We start from the raw sequence: 19,465 nt of genomic DNA, 5'->3' as shown, positions 1-19,465 counted from the left end.
GGAAATTAGCCTTCACCGCCGAGATGAATTATAAACACAAATTAAGCACATGAAAATTCAGTGGTCCTCGCCTGGGTTTGAACCCGCAATCATCGGTTAAGATGCACCCGTTCTAATTACTGGGCCATCTCGGCTCTTATTATATATATTTTGTATACAATATGCCTTTAAATATTATTATGTTAAAAATTCTATCATTATTCTAGAATATGCTCCAATAATCCACATATTAATTCAGTGATATCATTATTACAGGTATAAATATTTATTTTTTTATTGATAACAATTTATTTCGATTACCATTATAAAATGTATATATAAATATTTATAACAGTTTTAATGATTACTTCGTACCCGCAGGTTTGTTTCTGTAACATGACAAAGTAAACTGTAGAGTAATATGTGTACATAAGCATGAACTCTGGATGAAAACCTATTTTCAATAATAACCAAAGTCCCAAACGCCATCATCATATATTAAAATCTACTTCCCACGTTACCCTTCCGTATTCCGTACCATGCACGAACAAACAAACCGTATTTTCAACAAGTAACTTTTAGTCATTTTTATCTATAGTGGCCCCCTGTGATTAATCTTTTAAAATTATTTCATATATAGTCACGAACCAGTTTATGTCCGTAAGAGTTAGAGGATAGTTGACATGCCGTCACTTTTAAAAATAGTTGGAATTGCATTTGGTGCAATAGCATTAGTAGGTGTGGTAGTAGGTAGCATAACATGGGCGATTTTAGCCAGCCAAGGGCCAACACCACCAGAATTAGTGCCGTTGGACTGGTGGGAGCATACAGTTATTTATCAAATATACCCAAGGTCATTCAAGGACAGCGATGGGGACGGTATCGGTGACATAAAAGGTTAGTATGTATATGTAGAAATATATTTTTAATATTCTTATTTATGAGCAATAAATGAAGTTAAGATTAGACTTTATATTGAATACACATTAAGATAATTCATAGCAATTGCAATTTATTGCACAGTTATAAATTGAGCTATGTATAATTTAAATAATTGTAATATTAACATTTCTCAGGAAAAGTATCTAAAATTGAATTCAATAAACTATAATTAAAGGAATTTCTGTGACGCCCCATGACTTCTTTATGAGCCATAAACAAACAGACATAAAACATTTTAAAATAAATCAGACATTTTTAGTTGATTTAAGTATGGTTGGTGAGGATTTAGTTGAATTATATTTCATAAAACTGATAAGGCACAGTGTTTGGAATACGTGAATCTTAGCCGATCTAAACATGGGCAAACCGGAAGGAACGCCGTGAAGGAACCTGAATGAATACCTACTCGCACTGGTTCAGTCCGTTTTTGCTTCAGTCCAAATTTAATTTATTATATATATATATATATTATATATATATATTATATATAATATTTAATGATAGGATTATATCTAAACTTTCTCTTTAAGAGGAGAACAGAACATAGCCCATGGGCCAACATGGGACAGAACCATGTTACTCAACTTTTTTATGTTTTCATAATCCTGATAGGTATTATTACGCAATTGGACCACTTCGTTGATGCCGGAGTTGGTGCTATATGGATGTCGCCTGTCTTCGTCTCACCCATGGTGGACTTCGGATATGACATCAGTGATTTCTACAACATTCAGGAAGAATACGGTACAATGGCTGACTTTGAAGAATTAGTTGAAAAAGCTCACCAACTTGGTAATTATGACACATATAAATACTCAAGTTTTTTCGTTTTATTGTATATTTATAGATCATTTTTACAGGCATCAAAATTATTTTGGATTATGTACCAAACCACGCTAGTACTGAATCAGAATATTTTAAAAAATCCGTGGCAAGGGAACCTGGATATGAGAACCATTTTGTTTGGGCCAATCCAATTATCGATCCGAACAATGCTAGCAACCGATTAGTTCCGTCAAATTGGGTAAATATTATTGTGATATAAATTTAATGACAAAAAAGAAAATCGCACATGTGATTAACATACAGAACCTTAGTGGGATCCCTATATTTGACTGTCTAGATTTGTTTTCTAGATAAGTCAGTTCGGCGGTACTGTATGGGAATGGAACGAAGCACGTCAACAATATTACTTGCATCAATTTGCGATAGAACAAGCCGACTTTAACTTCAGAGAACCAGCAGTTAAAGAAGAAATGCTCAACATAATGAGGTTTTGGTTTGAGAAAGGGGCAGATGGTTATAGGCTAGATGCTATCCCGCATCTTTTCGAGGCGGACCCTAACGATTATGGCGGTCAATACCCGGATGAACCCTTAACTGGGAATCCGTTTTTAACTCCCAATCAAGCGGGTTATACTACACAAGAGCACACAAGGGATCAAATTGAGCTGTACGATGTAGTGTACGAGTGGAGAGGATTCGCAGACAAATGGACAAATGACAATAATGCTGAAACAAGGTAAGTTTTCAAGTTATTTCATAATAAAATCGCAAGATATGTTTCTAATGATATTTCCTTCCAGGATACTTCTCGCGGAAGCATACGCAAATGTTACTATGACGATGCTGTACTATGGTAACGAACGCGATAGAATTGGGGCTCATTTTCCCTTTAATTTTGATTTCATCAATAGTTTGTCATCCAATTCCAATGCCCGCGACTTTGTTTATATCATTAAGCGTTGGTTAACTTATATGCCTCAAGGAAAAGTCGCTAATTGGGTCGTAAGTATTCAAGACAATACATAGATTATTTTTTAAATTAAATGATAACTAAAAATATTTACATTTTTTTCAAGTTCGGCAATCATGACCAGAAAAGAATGCCTTCAAGATTTAGACCTAACATGGTAGACGGGCTTAATTCTTTGAACATGATGCTGCCCGGCGTTGCTATAACTTATCAAGGAGAAGAAATCGGTATGAGGGATGGTTACGTGAGTTGGGAAGATACAGTAGACGTTGCAGCGTGCAACCAAGGCAATCCAGATAACTACTTACAGTTTTCAAGGGATCCAGCTCGTACGCCATACCAATGGGACAGGAGTACTAGTGCAGGATTCTCGACCAATACAAGTACATGGTTACCAGTTTCTCAGGACTATTTGGAAATAAATTTACAAGCACAAAAAGAAGCCACACGAAGTCATTTCAAGGTATAAAAAAATGTCATATTTTTATTGTTACTAGCCAAACCAGCTAGCAAAGTCTCTCTGTAGTAGAACTTTGTGCGATTCTACCACCTACTTGGAACATATTTTTCCGTCAAACTCACTTTCACTTAAATACAACAATACTAATTGTTGTATTCTTTGAAGGGTGAGTGAGCCAGCATAACTACAAATACAATGGAGATGTTTCCAACTTTGGTGGCGCATTGGCAATGAATGGCTAATATTTCAAATAACACTAATGTCTACGGGCATCGGTACCTCTTGGGCAACCTCTTACCAATTGATGGTCCATTTGTTTGTTGGCCTATTTCATAAAAAAAAAACTTGTGATAAGTCGTCTTGCCTGTAGTTATAGTTCCTTTACCTTTACAACAGAAAAACAACACAAAAAATATAATATCCAAGGTAAATAAACGAAACTGCATTAAGTAAATTGCTAAATTGAAGCTTCTTCCCTAGATGTACAAATCAATGACAAGGCTGCGAAAGGAGCCTGCTTTATCACATGGATCATACCATATCCAGAGTCTGTCAGAAAATACCTTTGCCCTAGTGAGATATCTTCTCACCCATGACACGTACGCTCTAGTATTCAATGTGGGTGAGACATCTGACACCGTCGATCTGTCCACCGTTCAGTTCCTGGAGGAGCCGCTAACTGTTTATGCATCAAGTGTGCATTCAAACAGAGTTGTTGAGTAAGTACTCCATAAACGATATGACACTGTTCATAATGGTAAAGACTAACTTTTCTTTATACCACACATGGTTAATGATACTAATTATGTGAAGTCCTCGTGGTCGATATCAGCAAATGTGGCTGTCATGGTCATTGCTCATAAATCGATGTGTCGGCAAATTTGACACGATCGTATTTTGCTCTCTGAAGCACGGGACAAATCATGTAAACACTAATTTCTCGTCGAAAATTACGATACGAGCAATCTAAATATGTTATGACAATACGAGCGTGAGTCAAGCCAATCAAATCTGTTAATTAACTAAAAGTATACATAGATTACGATAAAAAATATCCCTTAATAATGTTTATAGCATTTTTGCCACAGTGTGACGTAAATATTATATTCAAACGTAAATCCACATGTACATATTATGCTGGCTTCTGATTGGTTTACTAATTATTCCAATTGGTTTCAACTTCAGCATCGTCTCTTTGATCTCGACCGACATCAAATATTGCAATGGGTGTTAATCGTGATTTAAATGTTTCTGTTATAAAAGCCATTTTAATCTTCGGTACAAAATATCCAAGATTGGAATTAAAATTTTGATGTATTTCGACAGTTATATAAAAATCGTGTTCAGTTTACATGTAATATAAACTGCCAAAATTGCCAAAACTTGAAGGAGTTAGTTAAGAAAAATTGGTAATTGCAAATAACTTTAAAATTTTAATGAAGCTGAAATTAATAATCTCATTAACTGTCCGCTTACTGACCAAAGTAACCAATAATAACATTGAAAATAATTTACAACATTAATTCTAACAAAACATCCGAACATTTTCCTTTGATAAACATATGTACGTCATAAAAAGTATTACCAAACAAGGAAATCGAATTTGCATGTAATACTTCATAATGCTAGTAAAACCCTTTTTGTATAAACTCGGGCGACAAATACGACACAATGTAACACAACTTTTATATATATTTTTCCAGTGACACAGTTCCTCGAGGATCCGTAACCCTTCAGGCAGGAGAAGCTCTCGTATTACGGGCGTCACCGATGTAGGTGATCCAAAAAATCGTCGTGTTAATGATATGATATATTAATTAAATATATGTTTAAGTAAAATTATATTATTTTATTTATACCTTTACGATAAAACTGATTGTTGTTACACGTACGAAAATTATTTAATTTTTTGAATAATTTATATAAATACTAATAGCTCGTAAATTTCGAACCCCTGCTTAAAGTCTTACTTAAATATAATATGCAGCTTATTCCGAATCGTTTGGTAGATATAGATGTAAAAGAATATCATTCAATAAAATGCAGGCTATCTCACGATATTTCACCACAGAAATGAAAGCGAAATGAATAAAAAAAAAGTAAATAAAAACTCAGTGATGCCTGCCGGGACTTTAACCCACGCTATGAGTCTAAGATTCATGTTCTATCCACTTGGTCACATCAGCTCGAAAATAAATGCTATAACTGTTACAAAATATACTTCAGAGTACTTTGAAATCTTGTAATAGAATGAAATGAAAAAATGGTATCATAGCGACAGATGAATGAGAGAAGTAATATCATGAAAGAACAAACTTTGTAAATGTTTTTATTAATGTTTGGATCAGTACTTTGTCAGACATCAGCAAGTAATGATGTTGTTCTCGAAGGTACAATCAAATTAACTAATCATTAATGACAGGTTTAGCGCTGCCAACGCGTTCCGGTCGAGCTGATAATAGTCCGACCGCCCCGCAATTTGCCGCCTAACTGAATTACCGACTGCAATGACGGCACTTCCGGTCTGAACGATAGTGATGTACTGGACAATGCAGTGTTATCTCAGTTGAAACTGGAGGACAATGCTATATTTCTTAACAAAATCATTTCGAAAATTACAACGAATTGCTGAAATGACATAATGTTTATAGTTCTAAAGTAAATAGTTTCAATAAATTTGAGTATTACATACGTCTTGAGTTGCAAAATGTAGAGGAAATATAAAGACTTATCTCCTGAAAAGCATAACGACTTAAGGAACCACTAATTGAACGATGATAATAACTCCAATCCTTCGCTCTTTTTTCTTTATTAAGTTCAACGGACATGTTTCATGTAACGTTTTAAAATGGGATGCTTTGCTGTGAAATCTATCATTTCAAAACATTACAAATTATCGTCACATAAAAGGCTCCATCTCTTCACTACGAGCAGCTGAATAGAATCGTTAATCTCTTGAAACACGTGAAATATGTGGCTAGCTGCGGTCGTGCTGACCACGATACTTGGAGGTGGGGCGGCAGACCCGTGGTGGAGCAATGCTGTCTACTACAGTATACTTGTCGATTCATTTAAAGACTCAAACGGAGATGGCCTCGGTGATTTACAAGGTATTTTAAATGATCATAACAATATTTAATTGTATAACGTTATTTGCGTTTAAGAATATGACAAATATATAAAGTTTTACGGTTCTTTTTATTTTTAGATTATAATCTATATAGCGAGATTGTAAACTATCGAAAGATTGAGAATGTTGTTTCAACTTACAGTAAAACAATTAAAACTTCGATAATTTTTATAATTTCACTGAAATTCACTTCTAGACGTTGTAATCTACCAAAAAATAGAGTTATCAATCTCGTGAGATAGATTATAATCTGTACAATGGTTATTTAGTACCTAGGATATTTAAATAACTAGGAGAATTATATTATGTACTGGTTTCGAAAGTAGATTCCAACAAGAAGAACCGGCCAGAAACTCAGTAGTTATCCTACCATTCAAATTACAGAGTATGTCAGTGAAGTACAGTTAAATTTGTATATATAAATCAATAAATACCATGCGTTCCATAACGGATTTCCTTAAAATCGAACACAGTTGAATTTCATTTATCTCGTGAAATGACCAATGTAGTATTAAACAGCCTTATTGAATAAATCATATTTGAATTTGATTCGATTTAAAAATTGAACTATCTATAATTTCAATCCTCCAGAGTCACAGTACTTGGCACACGAATTCGTAACTATTAAGTAACCTCTAGACTCTAAATAAATCTATCAGATGTTATTTACTGTATTGCGTAATTATATTAAGTCTAATAATAGCTTTGAAGCTGTTCCGCTTTAATTACTAACAAATCAAGTATAATTAGAATTTCAAGGTTGGCGCTATTGCTTGTGTAGAATTACCAAGAAAAGTAAATTATAATTATTTTATCTATATATTCATGACGTCGTAATTACGTTTTAGTCGATATCTGTTAAAATGAAAATAAAATCAAATAATTTAAACTCGTGTTTCTTCCACTTTACATCTTGAAATGGCTTTATTGTTTGGGCATGTTGTGAACATGATCCGGTTTAGTTCTGCCTTTTAAATATTGTTCACGCTCGCAGTATCAACTCCAATAGTACTTTAAATCTTTTTAATGGGAAACCAATCAATCACGTCGAAGACAATGAATGAAAACGAAAACAATATTTTTTGTCGTAACAAATTCATAATTATATTTTTCGTTTAAGGTAGATTTTATCTATTATATATATTCATTTATTTTTAGACGTCGAATTCTAATTTACATTCAAAGCAACGAGAATTTATACATTAAAAATTTTACTCAATGAGATTTATAATACTGCACACCCCTCAGTCTATAACTATGGTCGAAGATGATACATGAGTAAGCCAGTCTGATAACAGGAACAAGGGACATAATATCTAAATTTCCACGACCGATATTGACCATTTCCCATCAGCCAGTGCATTTTCAGGGCTGCCTTCCTATTTTACTAACTATATTCAGCGAGGAGATGTTAAGTAGCCTATATCCTATTCCGTGCCACTGACAATTTGTATGCAAAATTCATGATTATCAGTTGAATAATTAAGACGTGAAATTATAATACTAATTAGTATTATGCAAAATGTAAAAATACTCTAATAACTATCGAATAAGATGAAACTAAAAATTATATCAGGTGCAACCAAACAACTAAGTTATGTCCGTGCGTTGGGTGCTGACGCCGTAATCTTGTCTTCCATATCCGCGAAAAGCATGAACTGCGACAAACCTGGTACCACAGATTTCGCAGAAATAGACGAGAGGTATGGAAACTTGGATGTGTTTGAACGGCTTACGGAAAAGGCAAAGAAATTGGGTAAGTCAAAATTAACTACAAACTAGTTTTATACATATTAAATTTTGATACCAATTCTATGAATTTAGAGAAAATATCTATTATATTGTTAAATTTAATGATCAACGTCTAAGTAGATGCAACTTTTATTTTTAATCTTTTGTTCTATCGAGAGACGAAATTACTTAATGACAAATATTTGTGTATTAAAGTATTGTTCTTGATCGCAGAGCTCAAATTGGTGATTACTTTGACAATAGAGACAATCAGTTCGAGTTCCGAACTGTTTAATTTTAGCGCTGAACGGAAGTCTGGATTTGAAGATAAAGTTGTTTGGAGAGATGGAAATCCTGATGAAACGCCACTAGTAAGTGCTTTTTTTAATCAATACAATGATTAATTTTATTTATACGGATGATACGCTACAAGATAAATCCTATAAATGTTATTTAGATCGTAGTTTGTGTTAAGCATCTATAACTAACCTCAGCCCCGTACAGTATGGATTGGAGGAACCAAACATCCAACGAAAATGTCCTCAAGAGGATTAATGTCAGAAAGGCCTCTTACCATATAATTCAATCATATCCTTTTTGACTGATTTTTGAAATACACTATGCGAAACAAATTTGAGAGCGTCAAGCTAAGCCAAGTTTTAATTGAGGGTAATGAGGAGTCGAATTTTGTAAAACATAATTAGTAAAAAAAAGTTATGAGTAAATACATACTGATTACTTATCTGACTGAAAAAAACAAGGAAAGCATAATAAAAAAAAGATCTTAAAAAACAAAGAAAGGATCTTTATTATATAATAGGTACCTAAATAACATCTACTTTCAACAGTGAAATTTAAATAAAATAATATGATTACTTTTCGTTTTAGGAGGAAGTTGGTATAAACGACTGGATATGGCACGATGAACGAAAAGCGTATTACGGTTCTTCGCGTAATGAGGCAGTTTTAAATCTCTGTTCTGAAAGTTTAGCAGCTATGTTGTCGAACTCTCTATGTACTTGGCTGAAAAGAGGCATCGCTGGAATTCTCCTTAACCCTGACTTTCGGTCGAATCATGAATGCGGCGTGCAACTTGTCAAAAAAATGGTAGTTTCTGCCACAAGCTGTTCTCGGGCAAATAACATGGAAGCACCGTGAGAACAATTTATAAGTGTTACTTATGATTTGGGTTAAATTCGAGACAACCTAATAATTTAAAAAAAGAACATTAATTCAAGTTGATGACTTTACCGTTAAATTAAATGAGAAATCGATAAAAAATATCTTTACTTCATATTGTTATTTGTAGCGCCTTTCAAAAAGTTAATAGCCAAGTAGCCAATACGCGAGTTAGCGTAATTGCGTTTTTATTTCAGAGTTATTTTAGTCGAATCTTCGCTAGGAGCTGAAACCAACGCTAAATATTACGGGGAAGGAGGTTTGGGCGCCAATAGTGTAATAAGTTATGATTTCGCTTCGCCAGCCAAGCGGCCGGCGGCAAGCTTGGCGCTCGCTCTGCACGCCACACTGTTATTCCCACCGCAAGATATGACCCCCACTTGGCTCGTGAGTTACTAAATATTGAGCCATGCTCCTGTCAAAATAAATCTTGTATAAGCCGCTCGTTTTACCTTAGAGGTTGGAATTTAGTTATGATGCATCTTTGCGCTTTTTATAATCTATCTCTATATGATCAAGAGTAAGCAATATATTTCCTAATTTTTATAAGTTAAACAACTAATTATTTAATGTGTATTTTATGTTTCATTTAATAGTGAATTTATGCAAATAACAATAACAGGAGACAAACTTCAACTTGTAATGTAGGAAACTGCTATTGTGTGTATATTTATTGCAGACGAGCAAACGGAACGAAAGTAGAATAGCAACACGATATGGCAGTGAAATGGTAGATGCCATAATTTTAACAACTCTAGCACTGCCAGGAGCTACGATAATTCAGCAAGGAGACGAGCTAGGTGCAGCGGATACCATTCTAGAATGGGCCAGTACATCAAAATGCTGGCCGATACAAACGGTTGCGTCAGCAGCACCGTTTCCATGGGATGACACTCCTACTGCTAGCTTTACTTCTGGTGATCCCTGGCTACCATTAGCTCCAAATTACAGATATGCCAATGCAAAGAGTGAATATGCGAATGACTTGAGTCATATGGGTGTACTGAAAGTTGCATCAGCTATAAGAAAGTCACCTGCTGTCGGTCCATATTTGGAGGTAGAGAATTATTTATAGATATTTATTATTTTTGGAGAGGAAACTGTACTTAGTGTAGTAGATACAAGTTCAACACAAAGATTGACGAAATTACATATGAGATTCTGTTATTTTTAATCACATAATTAAATATAGTTAAGCTAAAATAATTTAGACTAATATTTTTTGTTCAGATTCATAGGCTCGGAGAGGCGCTTGCTATACTAAGATGGGGCGGATCAGGTTCTTTGCTTGTCGTTTCTAATTTCGGTCGAGAAAAAACTGAAGCTGTATTTTCAAGAGTCCCGGGCTTGCCCACAGAAATGACTGTGGCTGCTAGTTCCGGAGGATCCAGCTTGACACTAGGTTCCCACGTAAACTTAGAAAAGAATTTGAAACTTGTTCCCGGCGAATCTTTTTTATTAGTTGGGCCTCCAAGACACTGCAGTGGCCCGGGACCAGTGGACAAGATCGCGAACAAATTATCCGAAGGCTGGCAGAAAATCAACAAGTACTTTGGAAATCTATAACACGAGTATATACTATCGAAAATTTGCTCGTACATGTCTCATTATATTTAAACACTTTATCAATTTACGGTTTACAGTTTATACGATATTTGACATTCAGCGCATCGTATACACTTTAAATATATATTTGAGCTCTGGTATCATTGAAACTAATTCCAGATATTCATATAGGTCTTACTGAATCTAATATAATCATCAATATAAATGAAATGTTATTCGATTTAATAAAATTTAAATGCTTCTATGTGTCCTTTCTACCGCCACATTTATAGAAAGAACAGAAACAGGCCACGCTAGACAACAGGCGTGCAACCTCGTACTACAGCAGCTACGCTCTACGATCGGCGGACATTAGCCTACATTTGCATTGTGCATTTCATTCCCTATTGTGTTTTCCGTATGACCTATTTTCCTATGAATCTTATGAGCTATATCATTTACATACGCATCTCCTTTTGTGGTATTACTTTTTTAATAATGCTCAATGTCGGTACTTTTCTGATGAGTTATTGAGTCAATGAGAAATATATTCATATCTAAAATTAGTAGATCGTTTCTTTTGCAAGTTTTACTAATATCTATAATTAGATAACATAAATCTACCACTAGTCTGATATAGTCTGATGTAGTAAATCAATAAATTACACTTAAAAAAGAAGCTACGCTCCTCATAAATTCCAAAACCATAAAAATGCTCAATGCTTCAATGATTTTTTTTAAATATACAACCCTACAAAAATTCCCTCCACTTTTAACAAGAACAGATAGAGACAACACGAAAAAGGGGACGGAATTCCAAAATGGAGTCATCGTAACCGTAAAACCGCGAACTCTTCAGTTTTCCGACCGCTTTCCGGCAGAGGGCGTAAAAACGCCGGGTGTAAAACGTGATAGTGAAAATGTGAAATAAATAATCGTTTAGTGAAATAAATACGATAGAAAACGTCTACGTACAGAATTTACTCTTCTCGGCATTTCCGATGGTGGTGGCTGCGAGGCAAGCGGTGAGCACGGTGAGCACGGCGCGCGACCTCATGGCCGCGGCGCGGGCTCGCGGTGGCCCGGCGCGGCGCGGACTGCCGCCACTGCTCCGCTATCGACCCCACGCTGTCTCCGCCGAGCATGCGCGGACTCGTAGCTCTGTAACGTGTTACTACAAGCAAAAATATTATCTTTAATACCAAAACATAAAAACCACTAAATAGATATTGACATAGACATGTCACTGTGTATAATATTGTTAACGTAATTAATGCAAGGTTATGACTTCTTTTTTTTTTAAATAAGATTTGTTTTACTATATTTTATTTATATAAAAATATTAAATTATTTAAAAAGCTTATTGTAATATATAACACATACTGTTTGTATGTATTTTTTACATTTACGATACGTAAAGTATTATGTGTTCATCGTGTTCAACTTGCATTTCATTTGATCTCTTTCACAGTTACGTGTTAGTTAGTTAAATGTCCCACGGCAGGGCTGTCTCTGCTTTTAAGTAGGACTTACTAGGTTTTTCCAGCACGCTGCTCCAATATAGAAAAGTATCTACACATGTAGCCGTCACATGGAAGTTTCCTCACGACATTTTCCTTAACCGCCGATGATATACATAACATTATAAAATTAGCGTAACTGCGGTCATTATCTTTATTGATGTAAATAAGCATTATTGTAAACATACTGTAACGCAACTTTAATTATTCCTACTTCATTAAAAATATTCTTAAGACAGTCTCGAGCCTCATGATTGTAAACAGTATCGATATAAGTAAATAATCAAAATATACGAATCGAGCAGTATCAATACAGAAGTTGTCTAACTTTTCTAACCGCGTGTGTTACGGAGTTGAGTGCTGTCCTGACAAGGACAATAAATGAGGATTGCACTGAAGTTTCGGGTATAAAGTGACTCCTAAAAATACTATGCACTCAGTTACATTTAGATCACGATTGTTTAAAGTTTAAATATTTAAATTTTGTTTTACGTTAGATATAATTTACGGTGTGTTTAATTTAGGGTTTCGATAAATATTTTTTCTTTAATCTTACGTTACAAGTTTGGACTGTTCAACGATAATATAATCATTATAACTGATAGTTGATGTCGTACTGACCGATTTTGGTCAAAGCGACCAATGGGAGACCAGCCCATCGTGACATTTTATAGAGCACAAGTGTGTGCGCAAACACAGATGCCTTCTCTATTCCCTCACTCTCATAATCCGATGGGCCCGTAAAACCGACTCAGCCGGAAATAGTTCAGGCTCAGAACCAACGGCTTTACTTGCAAATTTTTCGATAGAAAGACCTTTCATCGGCCTGACCTGGCGTTAAACTCAGAACCTCGAGATATATGGCATTGTATATAGCCACTAGACTAACTAAGGAGTCACTGAAACTAACGTCATCGTAAATCCCATTAATTTTAGAAGAGCAACTACGCGAGTTTCTTACCATTTCTTGAAAAATCTAAATGTCGACGATTTAAATAAGATTTATTGTATGAGTATGATCTTTGATTTGATTTGTATAAATCGTAACGAAAAAATTATATAAGTTGACTTCTTTGATCGCAGTCAGCGAAAGCAAAGCTAATCCGATTAAAAAGTTAAAAAAAATGTCTCCCAATATGGTACCTATATTGGTAACTGAGAGAAGTATTGGATTCGGGTACAAACGATTATGTAATTTTTTATCTGCCTACCATCAAAACTTTTATTGAAAAACGCAATTGAGTTATTACATAAATATATTAAATAATATTAATAATTTCGTGAAGGTCTTTTTTATGGGACAGGTGGCAAACGAGCAGGAAGCTCACCTGATAGAATATGATTACCATCCTCCATGGATATTTGCAACACCGTGGAGCTTGCAGGAGCGTTGGTCCTTTAGAAATGTGTACGCTCCTTACTTGATGGTTCCTAAGTCATATCGGTTATGAAAAACCGCCCGTGAAAGCTGGTTCCACAGAGTGGTTGTACGAAGCAAAAAATGCCTTAGAAATCACGCTGCTGTGGATTTTCAGCCATCTAGGTAGTGTGGGTGGAATCTGGAATTTTGACGCGATGTTCAAAGGTGAAATTCATCAGCCAGGATTAATCCAAACGATTCCCCGTAATATACATATACATATATTAATATACTAATCTGTATCTGTCTAACAACACTGAACATACAAGATAGGCTTAATCCTTCCTTAAACTATAATCTATCAAAATACAAAAGTTCTATATCCATCAGATTAGTAGGTTTTTCGTGAATCCGGATTACCAAACAAACTTCATATAATAAAAATGTAAGTATTACAGTGAGCACGTCCTGACCAAGTTACCGTGTTACGATGGGAATTCTCAAGGGAGACTATGCAACTTTGCAGGATATATTGTTATGCACAAGTGTGCGCGAACAGACTGCACTTTCTATTCCTTGACTTTCAAAACCGATGCGACGACGATCTGACGCTACCAGAGAGATGGGCCAACACCACCAAACAAAGGGATTCGTTCTAAAAAATATCTACATGAATATCCGGATCATACAGCGATTACCCAATTTTTGCTAGTATTTTTTTTTATGATAGGTTCACCTATTTATTTTTTATTGAATGATGTAATACACACGTGTCTGCACGTACACTTCCCATAAACATTAGCACCTTAAGAAATTCCTCACATCACACCAATGCGCGGCAAACCTTGAAAGTTTGGGTGTTGTGTCCCTTGTGCCTGTAGTTACAATACCTCACACATCCTTCAAACCAAAACAGAACAATATTAAATATTACTATTTGCGGTAAAATATCTGGGGAATGGGTGGTACATACCCAGACGGGCTTGCACAAAGCCCTACCACCAAGTGCCTGATGTGAAGTCGTCACTACCGCCCATTGAATATCTATGGCGCTGTAAGAAATATATCACAACCATTCCTTATATCACCAATACCCTAACTACCTTTGGAACTCAAATGTTATTCAACGACTCACTCGAATCACACTAACTTACTCACCCTTCAAAACGGGATACTATAGTACCAAGTTTTACTGTTTGACGGTAGAATATCTGATGAGTGGACGGTACCCAGACTGGCTTGCACAATGCCCTACCACCAAGTACCCTAATTTGTTTAAACAATACATATATATATTCTAATAAGAAAATCGAAATAGGATCAAAATAGTTTATAATTACGATTATCGCAATTGCTAGAAACAACTATAAAATATTTATATTCACAACTACACAACTTATCGATATCTATCAACACTATTATGCAGTTTATAAGTCGCCATAAACTATAATTAAAAATAAAAAAATAAATTTATTTTTTTAAGATAAGAGAATAGACCCCCCTAAAGACGGTATCAGTCTCGAACCAGCCACCATTAGGTCCTCACGACCAACACCGACTTCTCAAGTTGACGTACGGAGCGTACCCTTGCTGATTGCCGCGAGTACCTCTCCCCCTATCTCCCCGGCCTCCCCTCTCCACTCCAAACCACTCCTTACCTGAGAGGCACTCGACGCAACTCGAGAGCCCTCCAGACATAAAGGTATCTTTTTGACAGTTCTGGAGTACACGCAAAGTAAAAGGTGGCAGGATTACTTACGAGGTGTGGTAATACACCTGAGCGTCGACTACTCGACAAGTACACGCGTAATGCGATTTTATTAAATCAGAAATTACTCATTTGATAACGTTTAACAGGTAGGTCAATAGGTTTCATGAGTACTATCGAAGATATACGTTCTTATCTTTAAGTAATCCTTTAAAGCTCTGCGTATGTGAGCAATATGCATTAACCAATAAATTATTATACACTTGAAATGACTATACAGAAAAAACAGTGTTTTGATTTATTCTTAGATGTTACCATTATTAAGATTCTTCGAACTTTTATCAGAACCGCCACGTTTACAAGAAATATTTTATAATCGTAATAAGTACGACTACGTTCAAAGTCATCCTGTTTGAAGGACATAGAGACAAGACTTATTAAAATCAGACCTCAAAATCTCCAAAGATTAAATAACGTAAGTTAAATTTAATACCAATAATATCAACACTTACTCCTTTAGCCTCAATAGACTTCTCACTAAACAAACATTCAAAATGATCTGATGTTGAAACATAATTGAATATATTTATCACATTTTATACTTATTCAAATGTATATTACAAATAAACTAAGTTAAGCGTTGTACCATAAATATACACATTAAGAGATAATTAATTATACAGCCTCAGTGATCGTGGAAATGATAGCATTGGAAGTTACTGGGCGTTTCCTTGCCAACTTTGTGAATACCTACATGACTTGTACAGTGTTCCCCAGTCATTAGTAAGTACTAGGAACATTTTACGCTCAATATCTTAAGATTTTGCGGCGACCGAGTTGATATAAATTTACAAACAACTAGTTCATTATTAAAAATATGATTGCAAGACTGTAACGTCACAAGAAGTACAAAAATTAATAAATAGAAAAAATGTAACGCCGCGTCGGCCCGCCCACCCGACTAATCGTTCAACGATCGATTAATTACATGAATCAATCAAGATAGTCAAAAAAAAAATTAAGATAAAAAACTTCAGGGTCCAGGATCAGCAGAGGTCTCGAATACCACTCAGCCCAGCAAAGGGTAGAGAGGCTGTCGTTAGGTACCCCAGACCACCGCTGATGATAATACAGTGCCAAAATTGTGGACATATTTCACCTATCAGCATTGTTTCGGCTGTTATCACCCCGTATCAGATAATATGCTGCGACGCGCTATTGATAAAGCTGATTGTAATTGCGTGAATGATTACGCATCACCAGCTGGTGACATAATGCACTAAATATCGATTAAAAAAGGTTAGCATATCATCAATAACCAGGTTGAGAATATTTAAGTATGGTACGAAAAAAATCGGAAACGAAATTATTGTGATGACAAGTTGTCAACACCAGGAACTGTCCCATTCAGCAAAAAAAATCCTTGTTGGCAGATTGTTTCCCCGACAGGTCTTCTTAGTGAGTGATAGTATTCTAATGACAGCTGGGCAATGATCTCCTATCCTCTTGACATGAGTTTGGAGCTAATTCCACCACGCCCTTCCAATCCGGAATAGTACATATGAGGTTACAATTTCATCCATCACATACAAATTTCCTCACGAATGCAAGGTGTATTACAATAAAAAATTATGCACATTAAAACATTGTTACTTGACCAAGTTTTTACGCGGTGGTTGAGCTTTGTGCTAGTTCGTCTGGGTAGGTAACACCCACTCATCAGATATTCTACCGCTAAACAGTAATACTTAGTATCGTTTTGCTCCGATTTGAAGGGTGAGTGAGCCCGTTTTATGCACACAGGGCATAACATCTTAGTTTCATAGATTGGTGGCGCATTGGCAATGTAAGCGATGGTGACCACTTACGATCAGGTATAATAATTATTATTATTTAAAAAATACCCCGCAATCTTCGGTTATGATTCACGTGTGTATATTGCTGTCGGCTATGTTTTTATGATGCCTGTTAATTTAATCATCTAAATGGTCACCTACAACACATACATATTACGAGACATATTATTTGCAAAAAAACACCCAGGTAGTTTTTCTTAAGCTATTTTAAAAAGCAATTAGTAACCAATAACTTTACTGGGAAAATTTCATTTTGTTTTGAAATGTAAAGTTTTTGAGCAACAAAAGAAAACGAACCAAATTGTTATGTTGAACTAATAAAGACTAGATGTTAATAAAATTTTGTTTTAATAATAAAGTAAATGGAATTTTGATGCGATTTCGATGAAAATGCGAGGCGGCTGGCTAGCTTGTATTATACTGTAAGCTGTTGATGTTTCAGATAAAAATCTCGATCCACTTTTGATGAAAATTCAGAATTAAAATCCACGCTTCTCCTTTCTGTTTTAATGGAACATTTACAGAAATAAGAAGTGCAAGTAACCAATTAATCATCAATCAATGATCAATTTCTGATTACGATTTGATTAAAATATTAAAATATTCGTTTTATAATATTTTTTAACTAGCAACACATTGACACAGGTTAAGCCCGTGTATTAAGATTCGAAAGAAACAAAACGAATGACTTAATAGCTAACTGCTAAGGCCACAAATCAAGAGATCTCGGATCAAACCCTGGGTTAGGCAATTTAAAGTGACTGGGTTTTTCTGTAAATCGACAGTAGCCGCTATCAATCGGAGTTTGAAAGTTGAAAATACACTTTTCTGTCTTACAGATTAACGTGTACTCTAAATACAGGTAAATCTGTAAGTTCTGCACCTAAATTATTTTTGTGAGTGTCCGATTTGCCATCTCTTCGGATTATGAAAATAAGAGAATAGACTGCACTGTGTTTGCATTTTTTTTTGTATTTATTTAGGGAATCCCCAAAAATGTCAAGAGACTTTGAGTATTTATTATAAGTTTTACCTAATCTTACAAGAGGTGCATTTCGTCCTAGTTTAGTTTTCGATGCTCTAATATAACTGTTATGCTAAAGACGTATTGTGTCATACAATTTTTTTCGATACATTACAGTCTTGGTTTATTATAAACTAACGGTCTTTACAAATATACACAGATAAAGTTGTACAGACGCGATTTGGTGTAAGCTATTCGATATTTCGAGAACGACGTTGTAACATAAACAATAAAACAACAAACATCGGATTCGGATGTCATACTAATTAATGGTAAACGTCGCGCCCGCGGATTCTGTTGCTTAAGTTTTAGAGACAGTTTATTTTACTCTTTTGGAAGTTACTAAACATAAATAGTTCGATAAATGTTGACCTAAATAATCAGCAAATAAATCGTTATTATAAATCAGAAAAAAAAAATAGATTTTAATTGATACTTTTTTTTAAATAAATTTTTGAAGTTGCATTTTTGACTTATTTTGAAAAAATCTAATAAACGTGATAACTCAAAAATTGACCTCTTTTGCATTATACATATGGGGGTTAAAATTATCGCAAATAATCACCCCTATCACCTCCTAACGGGAATACGTCGAATTACCAATAACTCTGTATATTGCACTACCTCTGTGCTAGGGGATAATTTATAAAACTGCAGATTATAAGGCCCAAGGTTCAAACCTCAGTTCAGACAAAAATAAATTTAGTAACTGTTTCTGTAGAACATTTTCAGTTGAAAATAGGAATTTGGCAATGTTTCCATTGCCTCGAAATCGAAGAAATAGAAAGAGCACATGTGCCCATACTTGTGCACTATTAAATACTTTGCGGAGTTGGCAAATAATAATTATTAATAATTGTACTTTTACTAAAAGTTATTAAAAATACATAATTTTAAATTCGACCTTGACATTCTCTCACAGATTGGAAGTTTCTCTTGAAAATATTTAATACACAGACCCCATTATAGTTTTATTATATGTGCAAATAACTGTTAAAACGCGGGCAATTAACGCGAGCGCTCGTCCGCGTCGGAATTCTGCTACGGGCAATCGTTTTACCATAATACGACTACAATTACTAATAATTGTTTCATGAACAATGTTTTACTTTTCACGTACGTTGGAATTTACACAATGAAAACACTTTTTTAATGATATCGCACATAAAAAAGTTTAAAATGGTTTCGGCTAGTTCCGTCGCTCACATAAAATTTAATGAATTGATATTTATATATTTAAACAGCAATAATAAAACCACATTTATGCTTTGTTGT

General features: G+C 34.9%; 3 protein-coding genes across 4 annotated transcripts in view; 2 read left to right on the top strand and 1 right to left on the bottom strand.

Annotated features, from left to right (window-relative positions):
• LOC113396688 (neuroligin-1-like) overlaps positions 1-19,465 on the bottom strand; it is a 677,577-nt gene that overhangs the window by 176,303 nt on the left and 481,809 nt on the right. The window lies entirely within an intron of this gene.
• On the top strand, positions 646-4,974 carry LOC113396648 (maltase A1-like). The gene is made up of 8 exons (XM_026634667.2): positions 646-876; positions 1,534-1,713; positions 1,782-1,945; positions 2,058-2,443; positions 2,508-2,709; positions 2,784-3,140; positions 3,618-3,856; positions 4,841-4,974. The coding sequence occupies exons 1-8, from the start codon at positions 663-665 to the stop codon at positions 4,911-4,913; spliced, it is 1,815 nt and encodes a 604-aa protein (XP_026490452.2). The 5' UTR covers positions 646-662; the 3' UTR covers positions 4,914-4,974.
• On the top strand, positions 6,089-11,286 carry LOC113396649 (maltase 1-like). The gene is made up of 7 exons (XM_026634668.2): positions 6,089-6,247; positions 7,844-8,023; positions 8,233-8,369; positions 8,887-9,152; positions 9,375-9,564; positions 9,857-10,234; positions 10,408-11,286. Exons 1-7 carry the CDS (start codon positions 6,109-6,111, stop codon positions 10,741-10,743), a joined length of 1,626 nt encoding a protein of 541 aa, XP_026490453.2. The 5' UTR covers positions 6,089-6,108; the 3' UTR covers positions 10,744-11,286.

The sequence above is a fragment of the Vanessa tameamea genome, chromosome 4, assembly GCF_037043105.1.
Source record: "Vanessa tameamea isolate UH-Manoa-2023 chromosome 4, ilVanTame1 primary haplotype, whole genome shotgun sequence".
In the NCBI taxonomy this organism is placed as follows: domain Eukaryota; kingdom Metazoa; phylum Arthropoda; class Insecta; order Lepidoptera; family Nymphalidae; genus Vanessa; species Vanessa tameamea.
The sequence above is the reverse complement of the archived record's forward strand: the minus strand, read 5'-3'. Positions and strand labels throughout refer to the sequence as shown.